General features: G+C 40.0%; 1 protein-coding gene across 1 annotated transcript in view; it reads right to left on the bottom strand.

Annotated features, from left to right (window-relative positions):
* Nucleotides 1–23,327, bottom strand: part of THSD7B (thrombospondin type 1 domain containing 7B) — a 296,164-nt gene that overhangs the window by 190,483 nt on the left and 82,354 nt on the right. The window contains exons 5-6 of the mRNA XM_054177216.1: nucleotides 11,883–12,038; nucleotides 9,490–9,687 (exon numbers count right to left, since the gene is read on the bottom strand). Of these exons, the coding sequence (XP_054033191.1) occupies nucleotides 9,490–9,687; nucleotides 11,883–12,038 (354 nt within the window). The remainder of the gene's footprint in view (nucleotides 1–9,489; nucleotides 9,688–11,882; nucleotides 12,039–23,327) is intronic.

Below are 23,327 nucleotides of genomic sequence, written 5' to 3'. Positions count from 1 at the left end.
ATCTGTCTGCCAACTACACAGAGCTAACATCACCAGTGCCTTCTGAATGACTGACAGAAATCACACCACCAGCAACAGAAAAAGCACAGTTTGGGTGGAAATCATGCAATGCATTTGCATTCAAAGATAAAGAAAATTAATCAAAGCATGTTCAAGTTTATCCTCCAGATTCAAAACCTGTCTTCCAGATTTCCAGCATATTTAACCCTGTGTTTCAGCACAATATGCCTGACTCTAAGACACAGATCTATTTGCACAAATGCAGCTATTACAAGAATTGCTTATAGACTTTTGAGTTTCTGTCTTCCTTGGCTAATGAGCCATATGTTTCATCTTGAAAGAAGTAAAACTGTTGAAGAGTGACTGTGCAACAGAAGCTCTTACTTTGCAGCAGCTTACCCTAAAATTAACGTAAAGCTGATTTCTGTCTCTTTTGCTGACATCAGTTTCATTAGAGCATGCAAAGACAATAAATTCACTTGAACTCATCATGGTATCTGACCTCAAATTGTCAATGCACTACTCCTAGAGCAGGTCACAATCTACATTTTGTCTTTTTAAATGTTTCCGGTAGGAGACATCAGATATTTGGCATAGTACCAGCTGCTGTGAGGTAAGGCTTGAGAGAGATAACTGCATCCAGTCCACCTGGGTCCTAAACAGCCAGCCTGCCCAAAGAGCACATCAATCTTTATGACTACCAAAAAAAAAAAAAAGAAAAGAAAAAAAAAAGAAAAAAAGAGAACAATATCAAATCTCAAAGGTCTTTTCCAACCTGGTGGTTAATTCTATTCTATTGAGGAAGCCACACAGCATTCTTCAGTATTCCTAAACACTCACAGTACTCATGAGCCTTGCAACTACACTGCAATATGCTCTTTCCACTACGGCTGCAAAATGAGAAGTATGGATCCTATCTAATTGCTAGAAGGCTCTGCACATTGCCCTGAAGGATTTGTGTTTTTAACAGCCAGAAAAACGTACTGGTTTGGGATCAACAGCTCATATGATGGGGTATGATGGGGTAGGCTCATGAACTAAGAGGAGGAATGAGAAATGTGGTGCAGAAGGCTGAGCCCCATGACAGTAATTGAACCTGCAGGCTTAGAAAAGCTGATAGCTGTTTAATTTTATTGATTGTTATGTGCAAGTGTGTCAAGCAACTGGGTAATTTTACCATTCCCTACAAAATAATTTCAAGTATTACAGCTGTAAAGTGGTCTCACCTCAGTTGGCATTTACATGAACAGTCCATAACGTACATGTATTAATTACATCTTCCTCAGGCAAAACTCCCATTGCAAATTCCTTCCTGCTAATGCTGGCAGCACACAAATTTGACCAAAGCAGGATATAAGTCTGTCTTTTTGAACCTCAATGATTTAAGAAGCTGAGACAGAACAGATCTAATCAATTGATCGAGCTGTTTAACTTTTAGCTATGTATCGTTCTTCCATTCACTGGAGAATAGCCCTAGGAGAGCACTCTCCAGCCACCCCTCTCAGTAAGTGAAAGCCCTCACAGGTACACTCCTCTTACAGGCAGACTGCAGGGAAAACACCACTGAAGTAAAAACCGCATTTTGTTATTCTGTTTTAAGACAGGTATGTTTCCACATTAACTTGAAAAGAAGTAGTTCAATTTTACAAACAAAACTGCTTCTTTCAGTTTTCAAGAGTTTCAGCTTCTAAAACAATGACTGCAAACTCAGTTTATGCTGCTCTTTCAGGAGCAATGAAATCACCATTAGATGTGGTGTCGTGTCACTGGACATGATGCAATCAATGGAGACTTAAGATCTTACTCTGGTATGTCATGACAAACTTAAACCTTGCTTCCAATAAACTGAACACAGTAAATCTTTTCCCTGAGAAGTTAAACAGACTCTGCAAATTCATTCTGTATCATTAATCAATTACAAGATGGAAACCAAAGAATTCTCCCCAGTTAAGAACTTGGTTTTGCTGAAATGTATGTTAAAACAGAACTTCTCAGAAAGCTGCTAGCTTCAAGGCCTTGAGCAATCAAATCTAGTTAGGAGGCATCCCTGCCTATCGCTGGGAGGTCAGAGTAGATGAGGTCCCTTCCAGCCTAAGCCATTCTAGGATTCATACCCCTAACTACCTCTACTTGCAGCCTCTTCCTTCTGGAGGATTCAGGCAGATTGGGGATGCTCCTGCCTCTCATGATGCAACCTGCCTCTGTGGACAACCACTCTCAGGACCACAGGACATGCTGTGATTGAAGTGGTTGTACAGACAGCTATCTGAGCGCACCTTTAACATTCTACCACTAAAGAGTCTTCAGCTTCCCTAAGTACAGAGTTTCACTGTCAAGCTCTGGCAGAACATAATATTCGATCTTAAAATAACACTGCTTTGATTACCTTACTTCCCTTTACTCCTTGCTTGAATTCCAACAGGATTTCAGTGTCTGCTCTGTCAATAGAGCTGCGTGAACAATGGATTTCTGTTTAGTCACTGAACTAAAAAAAAGCAACAAGAAAAAAGAAAAGGAAGACAAAACCCTGTATATCTTGCTTTAAGTAGACTGAAGAGAGACTGGGGAGGATTTAGGAAAACAAATCATTTCAAGATAAGGCAAAATGTTTACTTAAAGTATATTAACCACCTCGTCAAAATATTTTGATTTTTTTTTTTTAATCTAATTTCCAAGTTCCTTTACCAAAAAAGCAGGCATTAATCATTTAACCTAAAAATATGCAAAGGAAAACATTTTGACTGCGAAATATTGTTCTCCAGTTTTACAAATCAAACTGTCAGATGGAAAAGGAACTTGGGAATAGATGGATTTCAACACAAACGTACTAAACCAAAAACTCTCTTTAGCAAGTGCCATATTCTAGATACCAAACATTAGAACTGAGAAAACAAAACAAAACTGTTGTGCTGAAATGACTCTTACCAGCACTGTCAGAAAAGCAGCAATAGCAGTAGTATAAAGGTTTTCTGTTTGAAAGCAAAAGAGCAACAGCCCTAAAGGCCCTTATTTTGCAGGTTTCTTCTATTCATCACCTCCTGCAAACAAGCCCAGGGGTTTTGGGGTTTGGTTGCTGGGTATTTTTGGGAGGGGAAGTAGGTATTTTGGGGATTTTTTTTTTTATGTTAGTACCAGGTGAAAAAGGAAAAAGAAAAGCAGAGCTTTAATCATCTGGCATAACACTGCTGACATGAGGATGACTGATTTCTTTTTTTTCCATTCCACAATGATGTATGCTCCCAACTCCTCTTTGCTGCCATTCACACAGCCCCACACTCAGCAGTGCTAATGCTCGAGGAGCCTGGCCTCAGGCAATGGGTGCTGTCCCCCAGCTCACATAACTCCTGCAGCTTGAAGCCAGAAGCTTGTGCCAATGAAAACATTTAAAGGAAACAGCTTGCCACCATACCAGCTACGGCAGTAGGGCTGCAGTGTATTTTATTTCTAAGCTACCCATCTTGGTAGAGACTGTCTGTAGCAGGGTGCTTTGCCCCTAACAGCCACGAGTCGCAGGACCTGGCAGCTATTATTCAGTTATCAGATATGACTGGGAAGGATGCACAGGAATTTCCAAAGTGCTCAGAAGGCCCTAGGGGAAGCAGAAGCTGCTGAAGAAGGTAGCTCTGTGACACATCCAAGGAACAGTCACTTGGGTGCTACAGGAGAAGAGAGACAGCTATGCTCTTCTGAGCACCTCTGGACTCATCTCTGGGTTCAGCACTGTCATTTCCCTATCACCGCCTGAACTGTGCACGAATAGGGAACTAACAGATTATTTGGCACTGTTACAAAAACTGCCCTCAAAATGGAAGACAACCCCACAATCCTAACTCTCACAAAATAAAGAAACCTTGGTACGCAAACTGACAGCATAGAAAGACAAATACTCAGCAGCTTTTGAGCTGTGACTAGATTTGTTAACCAGGAGTAGAGCAAAACCCCCTGAATCCAGCAAAAGCACACAACCTTTGCATGAAACCTTCTTGCCAGTATGTAATATTTCATATTTTTTATTATTTAGGCAGTATGCTGTTCAATATCATAGAAAAATTGTCTTTCTTACTAATAGTTCTGGTAGGTATCAGAACAAACAGAAGCAAATTAATAAATGATGACATGTGAATTACAAGGAAATAGACTGACAACATGATTCTGAATAATAACATTTTACAATCTATTCAAGAGCATTGTTCATAGTTGAGATTTACTTTACAGTAATGTCAGAAACACAAACACTTGGAAAACAAATTGTTACTTTTATGACTCATACTTGTTATTTCAGGAGTTTATTGTTTTAAGTCTTTTACACGTGCTCTCAGGTGGTGCTCTTTAGCTTAACTGTTCTGTTCTCAAGCTACAGCACTGTAACTTGCACTTCTAAAAACTGCAGTTTGGTTCAACACTTGTCTTGTTTCAGTGCGTTTTCCTGTTGCTAAAACTGCCTAAAATAGACAAGAAAAATAACAACAAAAAGGATTCCTGCCCAGAGAGGTTGTGGAGTCTCCTTCTTTGGAGATTTTCAAAACCCACCTGGATGCATTCCTGTGTGGACCACCGTAAGTGATCCTGCTTTGGCAGGGGGTGTTGGATTTGATGATCTCTGGAGGTCCCTTCCAACCTCTAGTGTACTGTGATACTGTAATGAACCCAACAACAGTTATATGTTAAATCTAGTTGTATTTCTTAGCATTTGAATCAAAAGACTGGGAAACTACCTGTGCTTGCACACCAGCTCCTGTTTGGACTGAGCTTGCCGACTCTGTGCCAAGTCATGCTGACTAATGTTATCTGAAGTTTTCTGGATGCTACTAGGCCACTGAATTCTCTTTGTTTCACCATATTCAAAGTGTTTGTACCTATCACAAAGGCACAGGAAGCAGAGCATATAAAAAATATTTTGGTCACTGTCTTCAAAAAAATTAAGCACAATACATTCTGGCTACTGTCCAACTGCATTTTAAAATGAGAACACTTTGACCACGTTTGTGGTTTTGTACCAACGCTCAAGGAGAGCAAATGAACTGGAAACTTTTCAGAGTTGTTTTCATCTAGTTAATGTACACTAATGTCTGTTGGTTCTGACCAAGACTGCCCAAATTCAAATGTCAAATACCTGCAACTTTCTGATCAAGAATCTGGCTCTGGCCAACCTGATCTAGTGTGAAATGTCCCTGCCCATGGCAGGGGGGTTGGAACTAGATGATCCCTGTGGTCCCTTCCAACCCTGACTGATTCTATGATACATTAAAAATGGGTGATTACTCAATTCCTTGTTGAATAACCTACAACAACTCTGAGAAAAATCACAATTCTTGGGTTGTCTGTGAATATAAAAAAGAGTTTTTAAATAAATGCTTTGATCTGAATTATAGATCCCTGTGCCCAAGCATACACTTATGCAATCAGTACTTCCCTGTACTATGATCCATTTTCCTGTACTATTCTTTTTGACCTCACAGACTTCCCCAAAAGTATCTGTTGCTCTTCACTAGCTAAATAGAACACACTTTGCTGAAAAAATTTGTTTCAAAGAAACAGGCAATACAGGCCTTTTTACATGACTTGCATTACTTCAGTGCATTACTACACATTCTTTAATTTACTTTCTTACACGACTGTCTTCTCTTGCTACAGCAGAGATGCTCTCCAGGGACATGGACCAGACACTAAGAATTTCTTGCAAGCGTCATATGAATGATCAAGAGCTTATTAACAGATACCAGAGACATAGTTAGGTAGGAGCAGTCACCTAACAATGACAAAGTAATGAGATTATTATGGCCTTATCATTCCTCCTCATCTATGCTAACTGCTGCAAATCAGGAATTATAGACTACAGCTACTCCGTGAGAAAATGCTGTACAGAGTACATGCCCCGTGGAGGCCCTCTTCATCATGGACGCCCTACATTAACCTATTTAAGAAACAAAAAGTCATTTTTGTACCTGAAGAATAGTGTGGAAGTGAGAGTGCTACATCACTAAAATTCATATCTTCTTATTAAGAGCTTTCTAGTCTTCAGAGAAACCCTGCAAACCAGTTAGGCCCATGCATGATTCCTGAGTTGTTCTAGCTGAAACTCAGGCCAGCAGCTGTTGATTACCTGGGTCAGTAGCACAAAATCTTCTCACTAAAATGGTGGGTTCTTCTAATGGAAAGAAAAGACTCCAAGAGTTCGGTTGAAGAGGTTAGTTAGCCACTGCACCCTGCTCATCTCCCACACAGGTTCTTCTAAACCCTCTCTCAGGGCATGAACTGGCACCACAACCATGTAAGAGATATGGCATGGGAGAAAGGCATTGGGGTGACTGGAAGTGAGACAGAAAAGGGCTAATGGCTTGTTAACTTCACTTGCTGTCTACAAAGATACATCAGAGACAAAGATGCACTTTCAAGCTTGACCTTACTGGAGGTAAGTTTAGGCCAACAGGATCCCACAGGCTCTGCCAGCATCAGCAAAGTCCTCTGCTAGCAGAGAGAGGACGGAAAAAAAAGGCTAGTTCCTTTCAACTGCAGTCAATGTAATTAGAGATAATTTTTCATAATGGAAAAAAGGCCTAATCACAAGAAAGACCTCAGGTCTCTGAGCTGCAAAGAACAATATGCAACAGCACAACACTGCACAGCAGAACATGGGGTAGTGAAGGACCTAATCACAGAATGTTAGGGGTTGGAAGGGACCTCCCAAGACCATTGACTCCAACCCCCCCTGCCAAAGGAGGATCACCTAGGTTGGGCCACACAGGAACGCATCCAGATGGGTTTTGAAAGTCTTCAGAGAAGGAGACTCCACAACCTCTCTGGGCAGCCTGCTCCAGTGCTTCAGCACACTCACCTTGAATAAGTGTCTCCTCATTTTGAGGTGGAACCTCCTGTGTGCTAGCTTGTACCTGTTGTTTGTCCTACCACTGGGCACCACCAAAAAGAGACTGGCAGCATCATCACCCACCCCTCAGGTATTTATAGGCGTCGGCAAGATCCCCTCTCGGCACCCTCTTCTCAAGACTAAACAGCCCTGGATGTCTCAGTCTTTCTTCACAGCTTCAGTCACATTGTGGATGGAGGGAGAGGAGAAGGTGGGCAAAAAGCTGTGATGTCAAGCTCTTCTGCAGTACAACTGACACAAACAAGACTGACAGATCAGCTACTTCTGCTTAGGCCCAGCCTTCCACAGAGAAGCGAACTAACACACTGCAGCACAAAGAGGTGAGCGTCATGTCAAAGTCTGGCATTTATATGAAAATGAAGATATCTTGCAGGCAGGGATACACAGAGGACACAAAGTACCCTAATCAACATACTCCAGGCTCAAATGAACTATTGTTAAGATGATGACAGATGGGATTTTGTCACTTAATAGGGTCACAAAAAAAACCCAAAATTTTTATTCCTTTAGGCTGCCAGTGGGAATACTGAGCAGCAGTGCCAGGCACAGATGACAAAATGATTGGATAAACGACTGGATTTTAGGATATGGAGCTGAATTCTACAAAAGATCCTTAAGTAAATGAAAATAGCAGCACATAATGTAGTTACTCTAAATGCTTTCAGCAGTGCAGTTGCTTGCACAGAATTCTGAACTGTATAATACCATGCATTAGCATAGGCCTTATGCTATTCTACCGTTAACTGATATGTCTCACAGATTCACATGAATCCCTTCTGGCTTGCCACTGCCAACTAGATAATTATTGCAGGTAAAACACTTTTTGCAACTCTGCCACTTACTCCAGCTTTTATGCAAAAAAATACAGCGCTTATGGCAATGGGAGTCACGGAAGGAAAATGTAATTCAACTAATATACTGGATCAACAGAAGAAACAATTCGGTTGGTTGGGTTTTTTCCTAGCTTTGTCTTTAAGGACTCTGTCAGCCCTATGCCACCAGATGAAAAATTCAGAAGAGTTTAAAACTAACTAGCACTGTTCATCTGCCTAGTGATCTGGATATTTCCTTGTGAAACCTTCTCCATTAGAATGTGACAATCAATGAGCAGACCTACTGACAACATCTGTATCAGAGTGGCAGGGTGAGAAGAATGCCCCAACTTTTTCTTTCGTGGTTAACTAGAACATACACAAAGTAATTGAAATGGAAAAGGGTACTGAGAGACTTCCAATATCTTGTTGAACAATTAAGTGAAGAGGAGACACATCAAAGGCATGGCTTCCTAAGGATCATAGCCACAGAGAACAGTTTGATCAGAGATCAATGAGCATCTGCCAAGTTACATGCTTTCCTTCCGAGTCACAAGTTGGATGCTGGCACAGTTTTAACAATGTGAAGTACATGGTGCTCCTTAGCAATACAAGACTCCATCTGCACACACTGCCGCAGGACCAGACCTACAGTTCTGATCACACATCAGAAGAGAGCACTCAGACCAAATTCAGAGATGGCTTTCTCCTCTCTAGTATATTCTAGCTGTGTTGTTTTGTAACACAATTTCCCCCACTCCCCTCCCCATTCTCACAAACTTACAAGAAAGTCACATCTATTTTTAATGTATTTCAGAAGGACCTGTGCCCTTCAGTCAAAGCAGTCAGATTCCAATGCCTCATAAATCACACACTATTTTTAACCACTTGCCAATTAACCTGTCTTGTTATTGACTTGAAATTGTTTTCTGTGATCAGTCAGACCACCATGTGTAAGAAGAACTCTCTATTTCAGATAAAATACCAGGCACTAAAGTTCCACACTTTTGAGATGACAGTACAGTCTCACTGTGACTAAGAACTACAAAATCATGCTCCATGTAATTGAATCTAAAGATCTGGCAACACTGACCTTATCAAGAAATGAAACCTTTGGCTGAGGTTCAAACCATGCACAAGAAATAAGCACTTGCTGGTTGTTTGTAAACGTCATATAAAAATGTACTTATACATTATTAACAACTTGTAAACTGAACACACTGCAGGTCTCAGACTGCTGCCAAGGAAAGTATTATTCAGTACCATAATTTCATTTACATCTAATTCTTGTATTAATTTTGGCAGCACAATCAAGCATCCCTTCTCATGATTATAAGAGGGTTATCACAATGAGATAAACATTCAGACCACACACTAAGAAGTGAGGATAGAAGAAATACTAGGGGCCAGATCAATTTTATGAACACCCACAGTGCTGCTGGTCTCAGTGACAGCCCAACTTTTGTGATGTGCAAGAAAAAAGGATTCTAAGGAGAACCAAGCCATTAGTATCCTACTTTTGTTGAGATAAGGCCAACAGTGACAACACATGACCTGTACTAGTGAGACATCTCCTTTAGGATACAATAGAATACAAGGCTGCAAGCAAAATCCCAGGTTAATATCACCACTAGGTTATTGTGAGCATCACATTCAACTCAAAAAGCTGAAAGTTTCATAAAAATTCAGTAAAAATCTATCACAACTAATCACAACTGCACTGCAGCAGAATCTCATCTTAAAAAGAGGAACAAAAATCGATGGGGCTTTTAAGACAATACCTTTACCCACCTTTCTTGTTCTTGCATACAGCTGTCAGCATACGCTTTCCAGGCCCACATTTTCCATGGTTAGGCACACATATACCTTCCAAAATGATCCACTCGTAACACACCGGGTCTTCACAAGGAATAGACTCAATTAAATGTGGACAACCTGTCAGGGTTCCTACAGGATCTACAGTCACTTGCCTTTGTCTCATTCTAAAGCCTGGAACAAAGAGAAGCAAAATTAATGGGACAACCGCAAAGAATATTTACACCAACAACTTAGCAGCAAAAGGCTTATATGGGGCATGTGGAATTGGGGGATATAAAGACAAACAGGAGAACAATGTTTACAAACTGAATTGATTGATGCAATACTGGGTTCTATGTATCATAGTAGTATCATAGTATCAGTCAGGGTTGGAAGGGACCACAAGGATCCTATAGTTCCAACCCCACTGCCATGGGCAGGGACACCCCACACTAGATCAGGCTGGCCAGAGCCTCATCCAGCCTCGTCTTAAACACCTCCAGGGACGGCACCCCAACCACCTCCCTGGACAACCCATTCCAGGGCTTCACCACTCTCATGGGGAAGAACTTCCTCCTCACATCCAGCCTGAATCTCCCCACCTCCAGCTTCATTCCATTCCCCCTAGTCCTCTCACTACCTGATATCCTGAGAAGTCCCTCACCAGCCTTCTTGTGGACACCCTTCAGATACTGGAAGGCCACAATTCGGTCACCTCAGAGCCCTCTCTTCTCCAGACTGAACAGCCCCAACAGTCCAGGCATGTGCCCACAGTCCAGGCATACAAAATTTAATAGTGTGTAAAGGATTCCAACAACCACATTTTTCACATCTCTTTTTGCCTTTCATCAACATTAGACAGAAACAGACATGTCCAAATATAGGAGTTTGCCATTGATGCATATATTCATTCAGTGACAACATTAAAATAAAAAGAGAGAAACAGTTAAGGAACTGAAGATGTAAGAGGACATGAATATTCTGCCTGGGAATCCACTAATGAAAAGACTTGTTTTGAGGTACAGCAGAGCTGTTTACTAAGAAATTAGTATTCCGCATTAGGAAGGTGTAAGGATTTCTTATACATAATGCATATCAGACCGCTTCGAAATGACATCCTACTAAATTGGAAGATTCAAATGTAAAGTGAAAGGAAAAGGTTACAGAAATAATGAACGAAACAATTACATAATCTGCCTCCTTCTGATTAAACCCAAAAGTCATGTTGCTGTACAAAATGCTGAACTAATACACAAGTATCTTTGAGCATGTTTTGTTATGCAAATGACACAGAGGTCTAAGAAAGGCAAAAGAAAAAAAAACAAACCCATGGTAGTCTTTCCTACAACCATCTCAGATAAGGGGCAAAGATACAGCACTAGTGGACCCTTGGAAATGCCTTGGTCATGAAACAGCAGGTAAAAACAAACAAAACAAAACAAAACGAGACACACACCCCCCCCCCCCAAAAGGAAGAAAAACCAAAACAACTCCCCCAACCAGCCAACAAGAACAACCACCAAAACAAAACACAAAAAGACACAAAAAAAACCCCAAACCCCACAACAATAACAAAAATATTCCAGAGGATATAACAGACTAAATGTCCATCATTGTCAAAGCTCCAAAAAGAAATAATTCAAAACAAGTTAAAACTGAAATGGTTTTGCAAATGTTTATATTTAACCATACTATTTTAATCATTTTTTTTGTTTGTTTAATTTGAAGGATTCTGATGAGATCCAATCACTTCAAAATGCTGTTTTAGAAAGCATAATTTCTAAATAATATTGATTCCCTGACATGAACCCCAACAGCTTATCTTTTCAACTTAGAGCCTTAGGAAAGGCTCTGCAATGACTCTCTCAGTGTCGCAGCGACAAACACGTACACCAGTCAATTCAGATACAGAAGGGTTAAATTATATGGCACACACTTCTTCCAGGAATTTAAACCAAAATCAGAGTAATCTCTTTAGTCAGCCTAACTTCAGGATGTCAGTGCTGTGGGACACACCTCAGTCCTGATGCCTTCCAACCTGATCCAAGTATTGTCCTTGAATCCAGGCACACAGAAGAAATTTTGAGGGTCATCTGGGAGGGACAGCCTGACACTGTGGAGGTCTAGAGCTGCTATCCCAAGGAATTCTCCTTATCTTCAAGTTCAGTGCAGGACAACAGGATCTCAACCAGGCCCAAAATCTTATTTATTTATTATTCCATCTTCCAGGAATAACTGCAAAAAGCTTTTAAAGGTCATATTCCACTCCTGTACCCACATACAAGAGCTTTATGTTACATTACATAAACACTTCAAGCTCCCAATATTCCATTACTTGCTTTAGATCCCCCAATGCTTCAAAAGCAATGTATAAGAATAGCCATCACCTCTTCTTCCATGGTGGTCCTGGCAGTTCTCAGGAAGGCAGGGACCCCACACTGACCAGGAAGACACCACACACTCGGACAGGCATGGCAGGTCACACAGCTGGGAGGACGAGGGAGCAGGACTCAGGCACAGCTTCCCATCAACTGGTCTAGTAACTAAGAGGTAAAAAGAAAAAAGGAGGGGATAAAAAACAAGTAGGGCTTTAACTTTGCCCTGTACAACACAGAGACCTCTGGAGTTTACTGCTAGCCTTAGTTTTACAGAACACACCAAAATACTGTGCTTCTTTAGAATCTTATCACCCAGGTTTTAATCCTGTGCTTAGCAAGACACTTGAAGTTTTACCTAAATTATTCATATGCAGCAGACCAATTAAGACTATGCTTAATGGTAAAAGAGTGATTTAAAGCTACACTTAATGCTGATCTTCTACAATGCTAGAACAACAAACTGGACTCTAAGCTGCCGTATTTATGGCCAAAGAGACCTCTTTACGCTGTACTGAAGAGAAAGACTTACAAGAACACAATCCTAAAATCTTGCAGTGCAAATGGGAGCCAGGCAGAGGCAGGTGACAAATGCCTGAGCATGGGGAATCTCCCCATATCCTTCCCTTTCTAGGGTGCTACTACCTGTAGATTACAGATGCAGGGTCCATGTCTTTGATTCTTTTTCATCTACTTTCAATTAAATTGAACAGAGCTCTCATTTTCTTCTAAACAAATATAAGCAGAAACCATCTTTTCTGCCTAGAAGGAGAGATACTCAATCCCTTGGGCTGCCTGGACCCAAGGCAGGAACGAATCTCCAAATACATAGAATACATAGAATAGAATACACAGAATAAACCAGGTTGGAAGAGACCTTCAAGATCACCGCGTCCAACCCATCAACCAATCCAACACCACCCAAACAACTAACCCACGGCACCAAGCACCCCATCAAGTCTTCTCCTGAAAACCTCCAATGATGGCGACTCCACCACCTCCCCAGGCAGCCCATTCCAATGGGCAATCACTCTTTCTGTATAGAACTTTTTCCTAACATCTAGCCTGAACCTCCCCTAGCGCAGCCTGAGACTGTGTCCTCTTGTTCTGGTACTGGCCGCCTGGGAGAAGAGACCAACATCCGTCTGTCTACAACCTCCCTTCAGGTAGTTGTAGAGAGTAATAAGGTCTCTTCATCCAAGAGATGAGTCAACCACAAACTCTGTCAAGTACCAGTTTAATTGATACCAACAATGAATTTGGAAAGCTGATGCCCTTTGTATTTTCATTTATCAGAAGAGACTTCAGAATTAGCCTCTCTCGCCTCTTTATTCGGGGCAGAGGGAGGAAAGAAAGGAAGGAAAAAGACTTTTAAATCTGTCTTCTGAGTCATTACATGATATTGCATTTTAATTGCATTATGGGCTGAATTTGGCTGTCTCTTTAGATAAATCAGTATCAAAGCAGTCTTTCAAAAGGCAAAGGCTTGTTTGAGTTTACTCTGCCATGGTATTACCAAGACTTCATTAATTTTTATAGCTACTGAGTTTTCATTATCCTCATTTTTATTTTTAATGTCTATTTCTCTTTGCTTCCATGCATGGAATTGACTTGAAAAGACTTTATAAAAAAACATGCCCAATATAGGAGTAATCATTTTTTAAAAATACATTTTACCACTTTCTTTAAAATGAATCATTTCAAGAAAATCACAACTTTCTTAAACACAAGACTCCAATGCTACAAATCCCCATACATTTTGATTTCCACATCCTGAAGCTGAGACTTCAAACCAGTACCTGTGCTTATGATTCCAGCTCATCAGAATAACAGGATGAAACAACTGATCTGATTTAATTCTAAACTGAAAGATAATATCTTAGTAGAAAAGACCATTTCTGAGACACTGTAAGGCCTTTGACATGTTCATTTAATGATTACAACAAGGTGGCATAAATCCAATTCACCTGACTGCTAACATAAACAGACCATTTCTAGAGACCTTGCAAGTGAAGTGACAGACAGAATGAGATAAATATTAGAGTTTTAAAGAAGTTTCATGCATGGCTTGACCTGCCTTTCACCATCAAGTTTTGCTAAACTTTGTCATTTTTTTTTTGAGAGTTCAATTGAAGCACTAAAAGGAAACAAACCCAAGTGCAGCTGATCAACCCAAGAAATAAAGTCCATTTGCGACCGTTTGAAGCTGTGCCTTGAAGAAACAGACAGTACTGGGACATTGGCTGAATGTTTTTGTATGAAAATGAAAACATGATAGTCTAAACGAATTTCATTGGTGGATGGACAAAATGCAACTTTAAATTGTAGGGCAGTTGGAATTTTTTCTCAGTTTGGGAGTTTGGGTTTCGGTCTGTCCTCCGTGCCAGCCTGAACTGCTTCTCTCCCTGCCTGCTTCTCAGCAAACTAAGCAGAGCTGACCTTGAGATAAGCAAACTAATCCTGCATGGGCTTCTGAAACTTAATAACAACTCTTTTCCTTAATAACTTGCCTTTCTTTCTCTCTAACCCCTTTTTGGGAAAAAAAGGAGGTAGGTGGGGAGAGAGGGGGTTACAGGGAGGGAAACCCTCCCTGAGGAGGGAATTTTTGTTGTGTTATTTCTCTTTGCTGTGTATTTCTGTACATATATTGTAAATACCTTTATATTGTGTTATATATAATCTGCTTCCTATATATGCTTGTAAATATAGTCTGCTTTCTCCAACTGAGTTTAGCCGTGGTTACTTACTCTGTGGGGGAGGAAGAGCTAGGCCCTCTCTCAACCTACTACACCAGTCTTACTCTGTTCTACCTTAGGGTGTCATTCTTAGCAATAGCTCTTTCATCCTCACTGAATTTTAGACTGTTTCTATATTGCAATTCAGCTGTTTAAATGTGGACGTCACCAGACGAAGCTGATGGTTCTCCTGCCTTGAAAGCAAACCAGCTGCAACTGGTGGTGCCAACATGTTTTAAATTAATTTTGGATAAAAGAAAAACAAGAAAAAATTATTCCAGAAAGTTAAAGGGGCAAGTTTTTGTTGGGACATTCAACCTACCAGCCATCCCAGACTCAGGGAGGACTACCTCGAATTCTACAAGAAATCCTGCCTTCCTCTCCTGGCCAACCACCTTCCTGCTTCTCTTCCTCCCTTGGGCTGATGCCCTGTTTAGTATTAGAACAGGGAACTCTCTCTTCCAGGACCAACACCCTACTTGTCACTGGAATAAGATTTCTTGCTTACTCATTTCCTTAAGTCATTCTATATATTCTGTACAATATAAATCAGAAAAGTACACAAATTATTCTAATCAAATATCCAAACTCATTCTAGTCTCCAGGAATAAGTCAAGAAGAAAAAGAGACAAGATGCTTTACGGAATGCATACAGAATGCCATTCTTCTCCAAAATCAGGCAGGCATACAGACCCACAATTCACAGCACACTAGCCAGACTGACTGGATGGACCACTGGGGTCCTCTATATAAAATACTTCCATCCCTTCTTCAGGCATTTGGTTGACAACTCCGATTACCATCAGTTTTATTTAAAAGCTTGGTATGCTTTTTCCTATTGCTGGTCTTTCATACTCTAATAATTGTTTTCCTTTTCTTATTTTCCTGTTTTAAATTTTTTTTAAGCTTTTTTTTTTTTTTTTTCCTGTGGCCCTTTTAAATGCCAAAATTCTCATACGCTGCAACGTCAAAAAGGCACAGCTAGCCTGGCTGGGGATACGCTATCAAAGAAAAAGCCTCACATTATGCCTACAACAAATGAACATAGCTCCTGCAACAGTGTCCATGTACCACAATACAGAATTAACCAGGTTGGAAAAGACCTCAGAGATCATCAAGTCCAGCCTATCACCCAACACCATCTAATCAACTAAACCATGGCACCAAGTGCCTCGACCAGTCTCTTTTTGAACACCTCCAGTGATGGGGACTCCAACTCCCTGGGCAGCACCAGTTGGCCTTCCAATTGAGTCTGTAAGGGCATTTTCCTATATTCATACAGAAAAAGTAACTTCTGTGTAAGTATTTTCCTTGGAAAAATATTAGTCACTTTTGGAGAGGAATGCAAAACACAGAAGCCAAGAAAGAGAAGAGTGAGAATGGAAGATAATATCTCTCATTCAAATAGCAGCTTATTTATTACACTTGTTTGCACCTTTTAAAATCTTGTGTTCTTTCCAATATATAGAACAAACTTGAAAAAGCAATCAAGTACTAATCTTGAAGCCTCCAAAACATTGCACATTTCTATAGCTGTTATATTGAATCTACCCTTTATAAATGTGACTACAGCTGTTCCCAGCACCAGTGTCTGCCTCAAGTTTGAATTTTACTCTTTGCTGTTATTTTCAGGTTATTGCTACCAGCAGGAGATAATAAATTGGCTTCTAAAGTATCTTGTTTCCCTATATTTTTTTACTGAGGTAGTGATTTGGAGGAAGAGTGGAAGAGGATATCTTACATTATTATTTTCATAATGCAATTTTAAGACAATAAAGAAATTCTCTGTGAATACAGTCATATGGACACATACTTACAGGCAAACATACCAACACTGTGGTTAAAAGCAAAAATAACCAGAGGGAGAAATGTGTAGGACAGCATTTTGGTTGCAGTGATTCCTCCCAGACCGACATTTTTCAACTCCTTGGGAGAGAAATAACACCTTTCCCCCTCCTCCCGCACCTCCCCCTTTTTCCCCCCTGGACTTTAACTTCATTTCCCTTTTGCAATGAAAAAGCAAGTATTTCTGATATTCACAACTGAGATTTCTAAGTATCACAAACATATCTGGAATACATGCAATGCATATCAGGACTCTCTTATATAACAGTGCAATTGTATTTTAGCTAGTTGTTTACCATATTTTTTTGTGTCAAAACTAAGCCAAATTAATGATTGCCAGGGTAGAAGAAAGGAATAACATATCACAGATTGCATCAGTTTGGAAAGGACCCTCAAAGGTCCTCCTGTCCAACCCCACTGCAGTCAGCAGGGACATCTCAAACTAGATGAGGCTGCTTAGGGCCCCACACCAAGTGTGATCTTGAATGTCACCAGGGACAGGGCCTCAACCACATCTTTGGGCAACCTGTTCCAGTGTCTCACCACCCTCATTGTGAAGAACTTCCTCCTTATGTCTAAACTAAATCTACCCTGCTCCTGTTTCAAATCACTGCCCTTCATCCAATAGCTACAAGCCCTTCTAAACAGTCCCTCCTCAGCCTTCCTAGAAGTTCCCTTCTGATATTGAAATGTAGCTATAAAGTCTCCCCAGAGCCTTCTCTTCTCTGGGATGAACAGCTCCAATTCTTTCATGAAGACTGCCTTCATAGGAGAGGTGCTTCTGAAAGTTCTTACTGCCTTTTGCCAGGACTTGTAAAGACACCTGGATCAATACAAAGGGAAATTACTTGAGGAAATCACAAAGGAATGACTTGTGTTATAAAATCACCTACGTGTGTAAAAGATAATAGGGATAAATGCAGCACAACATTTATAAGTAATTTCTCTAACCTGAAAGACTTGTTTTTATAGCAAAACCAAAAGATTAGACAAAGAAGAAGCAATGAATGTAATTTAAGCAGCCTGGAAACAGCATCAACTCTAGTCTGATGCACCCCTCCATTCAAAAAGCCTAATGCACCCCATGTCTGATGGCAAGTGTTCCTTTATGCTTTTAAGAGAAATCAATTGGTTTTGAAGACAGAAAGCACAAAGTCGAAGTCCTATTTTCAATTAAAATCTATTTAACAGACAAGAAACAAAGTATGAATAGAAGGCTAATCACAGCATGAAAGAGGGTTAATAGCAGATTGCCAAGAGCAACAACAGTTTAATGTATCTCAGAACAATAAAGGTCCTGGCAATTTTATTGCAGTGACACAGGCTATTAGCACTCCATAAAATGAAAAGTTTCCCTGTGTCCATATCTTCTGCTGTACAATGGGATCCAGATCCCAGCTGGGATATTGTGCTGTTTTACAACAGCAGAAATTGCAGAGTGTACTGACAGGAATTGCAGATCTGACAAAGACTCAGAGTGAACCTGGGACTTCCCACTAGCAGTCACACAGCTGAGCAGAGCAGAGGTGACAAGTCATTAAGAATGTCCAGGAAAAACAGGAGAGACAGCAGGGAGACTGGGATGCCAGTGAAGGCAATGATGGAAAGAAAAAGGGATTCTCCACCATGTTTGAACCCTGCTAGCTGTTATCTGGAAAAGGTCACCAGATACTGGAAATTAGCAGAACAGGCTGCCAGACAGGATGAGAGAAGCCACAAGGAAGAAAAACCAAAGGTGGGGGTATACTTCATGACAGCCTCATGAAAGTCTGAACTTTGCCTGTCTCGAATTTCAGACATCATTCAACAGAAGGGAGCACCAAGGAGGTAAAATCTGTTCCACGAAATGCCACATGACTGCAGAAGTCCTGATACCACAATAAATGCACCTATATGGGTGTGCCTGTGCTACTGGGATGTTGTATAGGCAGCTTGAAGCTAAGCTAGTGACATGCTAAGCCAGTCCACTCATGGCATGGCCATGCCCGTTCAGATCTTGAAAGCAGTGAGCCTGCTCCACGCAGAGCTGGCTCAAGTTCACAAGCTTGATTTATCTCAAATGCCTCCTGTTCCAGGACCAGCCCAGCCACCATCTGCTTTGTTATTTCTCCCCAGGGTCCCAGTTTGTGGTAGAGCCTCACATGTACAAATGCTTTTATTTTTGTCTGCCTCAACATTTTATTGTCTGAACACAATGCCGCTCCCCAGCCTTGTAACAACAATGGGACAAAATTACTCTGAACAAACCATCACTGTTTTGAATAAAATAATCCATTTGCGGTGGCAGGAAATAATGACAGAAAAAAACCCCAAAAGCTATTAAAATCTTAGCTTTCAAAGACAAGAACCTGAACTTAAACATAGTATCTCATGCGAACCAGCTGGGCAGCATATTATTTGTTGCATACCAAAGCCAGCTATATAAATAAAAGTATTTATAAAGAGATTAATATTTCATGGTTGTATCAAATAGCTTGCTGACAACGAGAGGCATGTTCTTTATAAGGTGCCTTTCAGGAGACACACTTCTTTCACTGTCAAAGACTTTTTGTACATTATTCTCTTCATTTTACTTTAATTAAGTTTCTAGCCATGAAAGAACTGAAAACATTACACCTCTGAAAGACATTAGGGAAAATGTTTGGTTTTTTCCCCCTAATGGATTCAAACTATCTGAAATACACATTTAAACACTACTGTCAAGTACTGCAATGATCTGAATAAAATAATTTCCTCTCTTGCTTCTAAAGGGTTTCCCCCAAAGAAGCCAGCTGTTACATATTTATTTTTCCATTATGTGAGTTGTATCTCGTGAATTCTGTTTGGCATTTGGTGAGCTTACAGATCAATAACTCGGCATCTCAGCAATATGAATCTGATGCAGACTTGCTTGAATATATTTTACACTTCAGAGGTGCATTTCTCATCTTTTCAAGCCAGTTCAGTCATCCCAATGACAAATAACTAGTGAGAGATGAGAGGGATCCCTATGAGGGGTTTCTTCCACCCGAGAACCTGGTTTCTGTGATTCAGGTCAGCTAAGCCCCAGGCTGGATGCTCCTGTTGCTATACCGTGAGCCAGCTGAACAAAGCTTTTTTCACACCACTGCTGACCACCAGCCCCCTTTCTCATTACTAATATATTCTAACCTATTTCTTTGCAATTTCATAAACCAGACAAGGACAACAGGATTTAAATATCAAAGTCCCTATATTCCAATTTCCATAGAGTAAATCAATCTTCTCATTCCTGCAGCTTCACCTGCACAGATTTCACAAAAATAAACAGCATTCACTTAAAGTAGGGCCTGTACCCCACGACGGGTTCATATTCATTCCAACAGTGCATAGCCCATGCCAGCTCCTGTGGGGAGCTTATCTCCATCAACACAGTCTTTTCCTGATAAGTATACAGGATCATAACAGCCAAAAATGACAACGATCAGCAGAACCAACTTATTGCCTCTGAAGAGTCAGCCCCGGTGGCTCCTAGGACAGCTGGCGCCCAAAGGAGTGATGACACCTTCAAATAGCACTCTTTTGCTGGTATTTCTCTCCTCCTGAAAGTATTTCCATAGTTTATTGAACAGATGCCACATGTACCAATTTGAAACACTAATCCCCCAGAAGACATGGATTGGAAGATCATGATTCAGAGCAGAACAAAGCACTTGCAGGAGAAAAAAAAATGTGGCACCCTTATTAGGAAACAGAGCGTACAGAGCAAAGAAGGCAAAACCGCATATTTTAGAGCTAAAAAAGACAAAAGGGCAGAAAGAAAGGGCTGAGAATAAATACAGGATAATACAAGACAGGAATGAAAGGAGTTTTCAGATTCATCTCTGTGCAACTCAAAAGAGGCACAAAATAAAATACAGTGCCAAAACTTCTCCCATACAGAAACTGAAAAAAGTGTGAAAAGTTCACTCATCAGATAAGGATTAGACATTTTTGTCTAGCAGAAGTGGGGAGAAAGCTCAACATTTTGTGGGAAACAAGAAAGGATAAAGGCTATAAAATTAGCATTTGAGACTCACATAAGCAAGACTCAGATGAAAGTGCAAGGGAATACTTCACTTTCAGACCATTTGGAGATTCTTTCAGTAAAGCAGCTCGTAAGACAAAAATGCATAAGGGAATACACATAGAGATGGATTAGAAAGTACCCATTAGACCTGAACAGGTACTTGAATATTTACTAAGTCTTGAATTGTAAACAGACTAAAGGAATTTTTGCTGCTACAGCTGGTGACATACAAGTACATTAAAAAACCCTGATGTAAGAGGAACCAGGTGGAACTGCATTCTAAAAATAAAGTAAGAATGGGTATAAGCTGGTGAGCTACAGTGGAACAAGTAAGTCAAGAAGTTATGTCTACTAACTGGTAAGGGTCCAATATCTCTCGAAGGCAAGAGGGCCATAAAAGTAATAAAGACTTCTGTAAGAAATAGGTTTGCAAGGTAACCCTAAAAGGTGTCTAATGAAGACTAATGAAGGCACCTCACATATCTGCTGTTGAAATCCAAGATCAAATAAATACATGGAGACAAATATGATGAAGATGCTCATTAAGTGAAAAAAAATGTAAACAAAACTTCATAACCTACCAGAGGTATGAGAATTTAATGTGATTTTTTAGGTGGAGAATAACAAGGATTAAGGAGATATGAAACTGCAATGATTTGCTGGTGAGATGGTAAGATACATTTTATTAGCCAAGTTTACTAAGCTGGGTAAACAATAAAGATTCAAGGAAGAGCAGCATTTCACAGAGGTCTTTTCAGTACTATAATTAAAACTTAGGCAGACAGGCTCCAGAAGACATTGTAAGAAAATTTTGGAAGTGAGCAGTAAATTGGATCTCATTCAAATAAGTCAAAAAGAAAAAAAAATGTCAAGATATATAAAGCACAAATTTTACAAAGAATGACAGGGCAGGCAGATCCCTAGTTAGAAACCTACAGAAAATGCAGAGAGAATAGCAATCCCAGTCACTAGGGACAGCAGGTAATTAGTTCAGGGAACAGGAGCAGAAGAGAGGAGATACTTCTGGGGAATTTTATAAGGGATTCCATCCTCCAGACTACTGATAAAGAATTATAGTCTCTAGATATATCCAAGAATGCAAAATTTAATTAGAAAACAAAAGGACACTCCCTGGCCTTCAGGAGAGATGGTAAAAAAACAAATTCCTGAGGAAAATTAAATGTAGGGATCTCGTATATTTATTAACTGTTTGAACATAAACACACACCCCATCCCCAGAGTCTAAGAGGAATTTGAATTCCCATATTATTAGACTTATTGAGAGGAGAGTTGTATTGCCAAATGAGGACAGAGATTTCATAGACTGATCATTGCATAATATCCTTCCATACATCTTTTTTGTTGGTACTGTGGGGATTGTTAGTGATGTTTGTCCAGATTCATTAAAATTTATTGTGGGTAAACACATTTCAGACATTTTATAAAATCTGCAGTCACAAACATCTTGCCTAATCCAGAAAAGCCCCCTTACAAAAGAGAAAAAACATGTGTCCCATGTTAGCAATGTTTGGCTTTGAAAACAAGTGGAGGATCTATCTGCATTTCTGCTTTATTTAAAGGAGCTTCCACATCACTAGCCAGATTTACCTCAAAAGAGAGATACAAAGAAGGCCAACAACCACTGTGTCTATAGTTTGTTCAGAAATGGGACATCCAGGAACAAGGATCAGGGAGTATCCAGAGATGTAGGGCAGGGCAGAAAGGGCAGACTGGAGCTGTACCATAGGTAGCTCACTTGCATATTCTAGGCTACTTTTTGTGCAAAATTTGTCTCCTGTTTAAATGCAACATCATTTCAACCATACAGATTTGCTGCTTCCATCTCTGGATATCAAAAGAATAATGACAAACCTGAAGAATTAGATGATCACCTCTCTGTGAAAACGAAACATTATAAATTTAACTGGGTTAAAATTCAGCAATATACTTTGAGAGAAAAAAAACCACCACCACAACTCACAAAGATCTGTTTAAAGCTAATTAAGTTCAGTGTAAATTAACAAAAGCCTCCCAACTGAGTAGACAATGTAGATTCCTTGAACAAAATAGCTAACATAAAACCAGCTCAGTCTTTTAACTTAGGTGCCTATACATTGGCTCACCTACATGCACAGAAATACAGATACTTGAATGACATAACACTTCACACATTTACCAAGTGCTCCCTGTTAGATTCATCTAGATGGAAGAGTCTCAGAATGCAAGAATATTACAAAGGACTTCAAAGACTGGAAGACATTCTGCCCCAAAAACTTATCATCCATTTAAAAGTATGGACTTCCTCCTTAAGATCTTAAAAGCATGCAACTTCACTTGGATCAAGACAGGGATTTCTTTGTTATATCACCTCTTGGAGGAGAAAGAAATGAAATCTTATCAATGCATTTCTGAAAGTAATACCTGAGTGAGTTTTCCATTTCCAGTATCTTGAAGTTGAGATTTTCTTGTAATCAAAATATAGACAGATTTCAGCAGGCTTAGCCTTCTGAAAAACTGATGTATAGGGACTCAAGAAAACAGGGGCTTCCTTTCTAAATATACATGTATGAAAGAAGAAATAGATGGAAAGACTAAGCAAATAAAAAATGTGAGAGATATATCCTTGGAGGATAAGAGAGCTTTGAGCAATATGTATGAATACATCACAGATGGTAGCTATCTCCAACTAGGATTCAATGTATTTTATCCAAGAATACTGCTGGATAGACCATGGGACAAAATCTTCCTTCACATATGTCATTGGGCCTAGATCCAAATTCTTATTGGAAGTAACCAGAAGAATAACAATTGTGATGGATGGTAATATCCTATTAGACTCGCTTCTGTGAT

The sequence above is a fragment of the Dryobates pubescens genome, chromosome 2, assembly GCF_014839835.1.
Source record: "Dryobates pubescens isolate bDryPub1 chromosome 2, bDryPub1.pri, whole genome shotgun sequence".
NCBI classification, from domain to species: Eukaryota; Metazoa; Chordata; class Aves; order Piciformes; family Picidae; genus Dryobates; species Dryobates pubescens.
The sequence above is the reverse complement of the archived record's forward strand: the minus strand, read 5'-3'. Positions and strand labels throughout refer to the sequence as shown.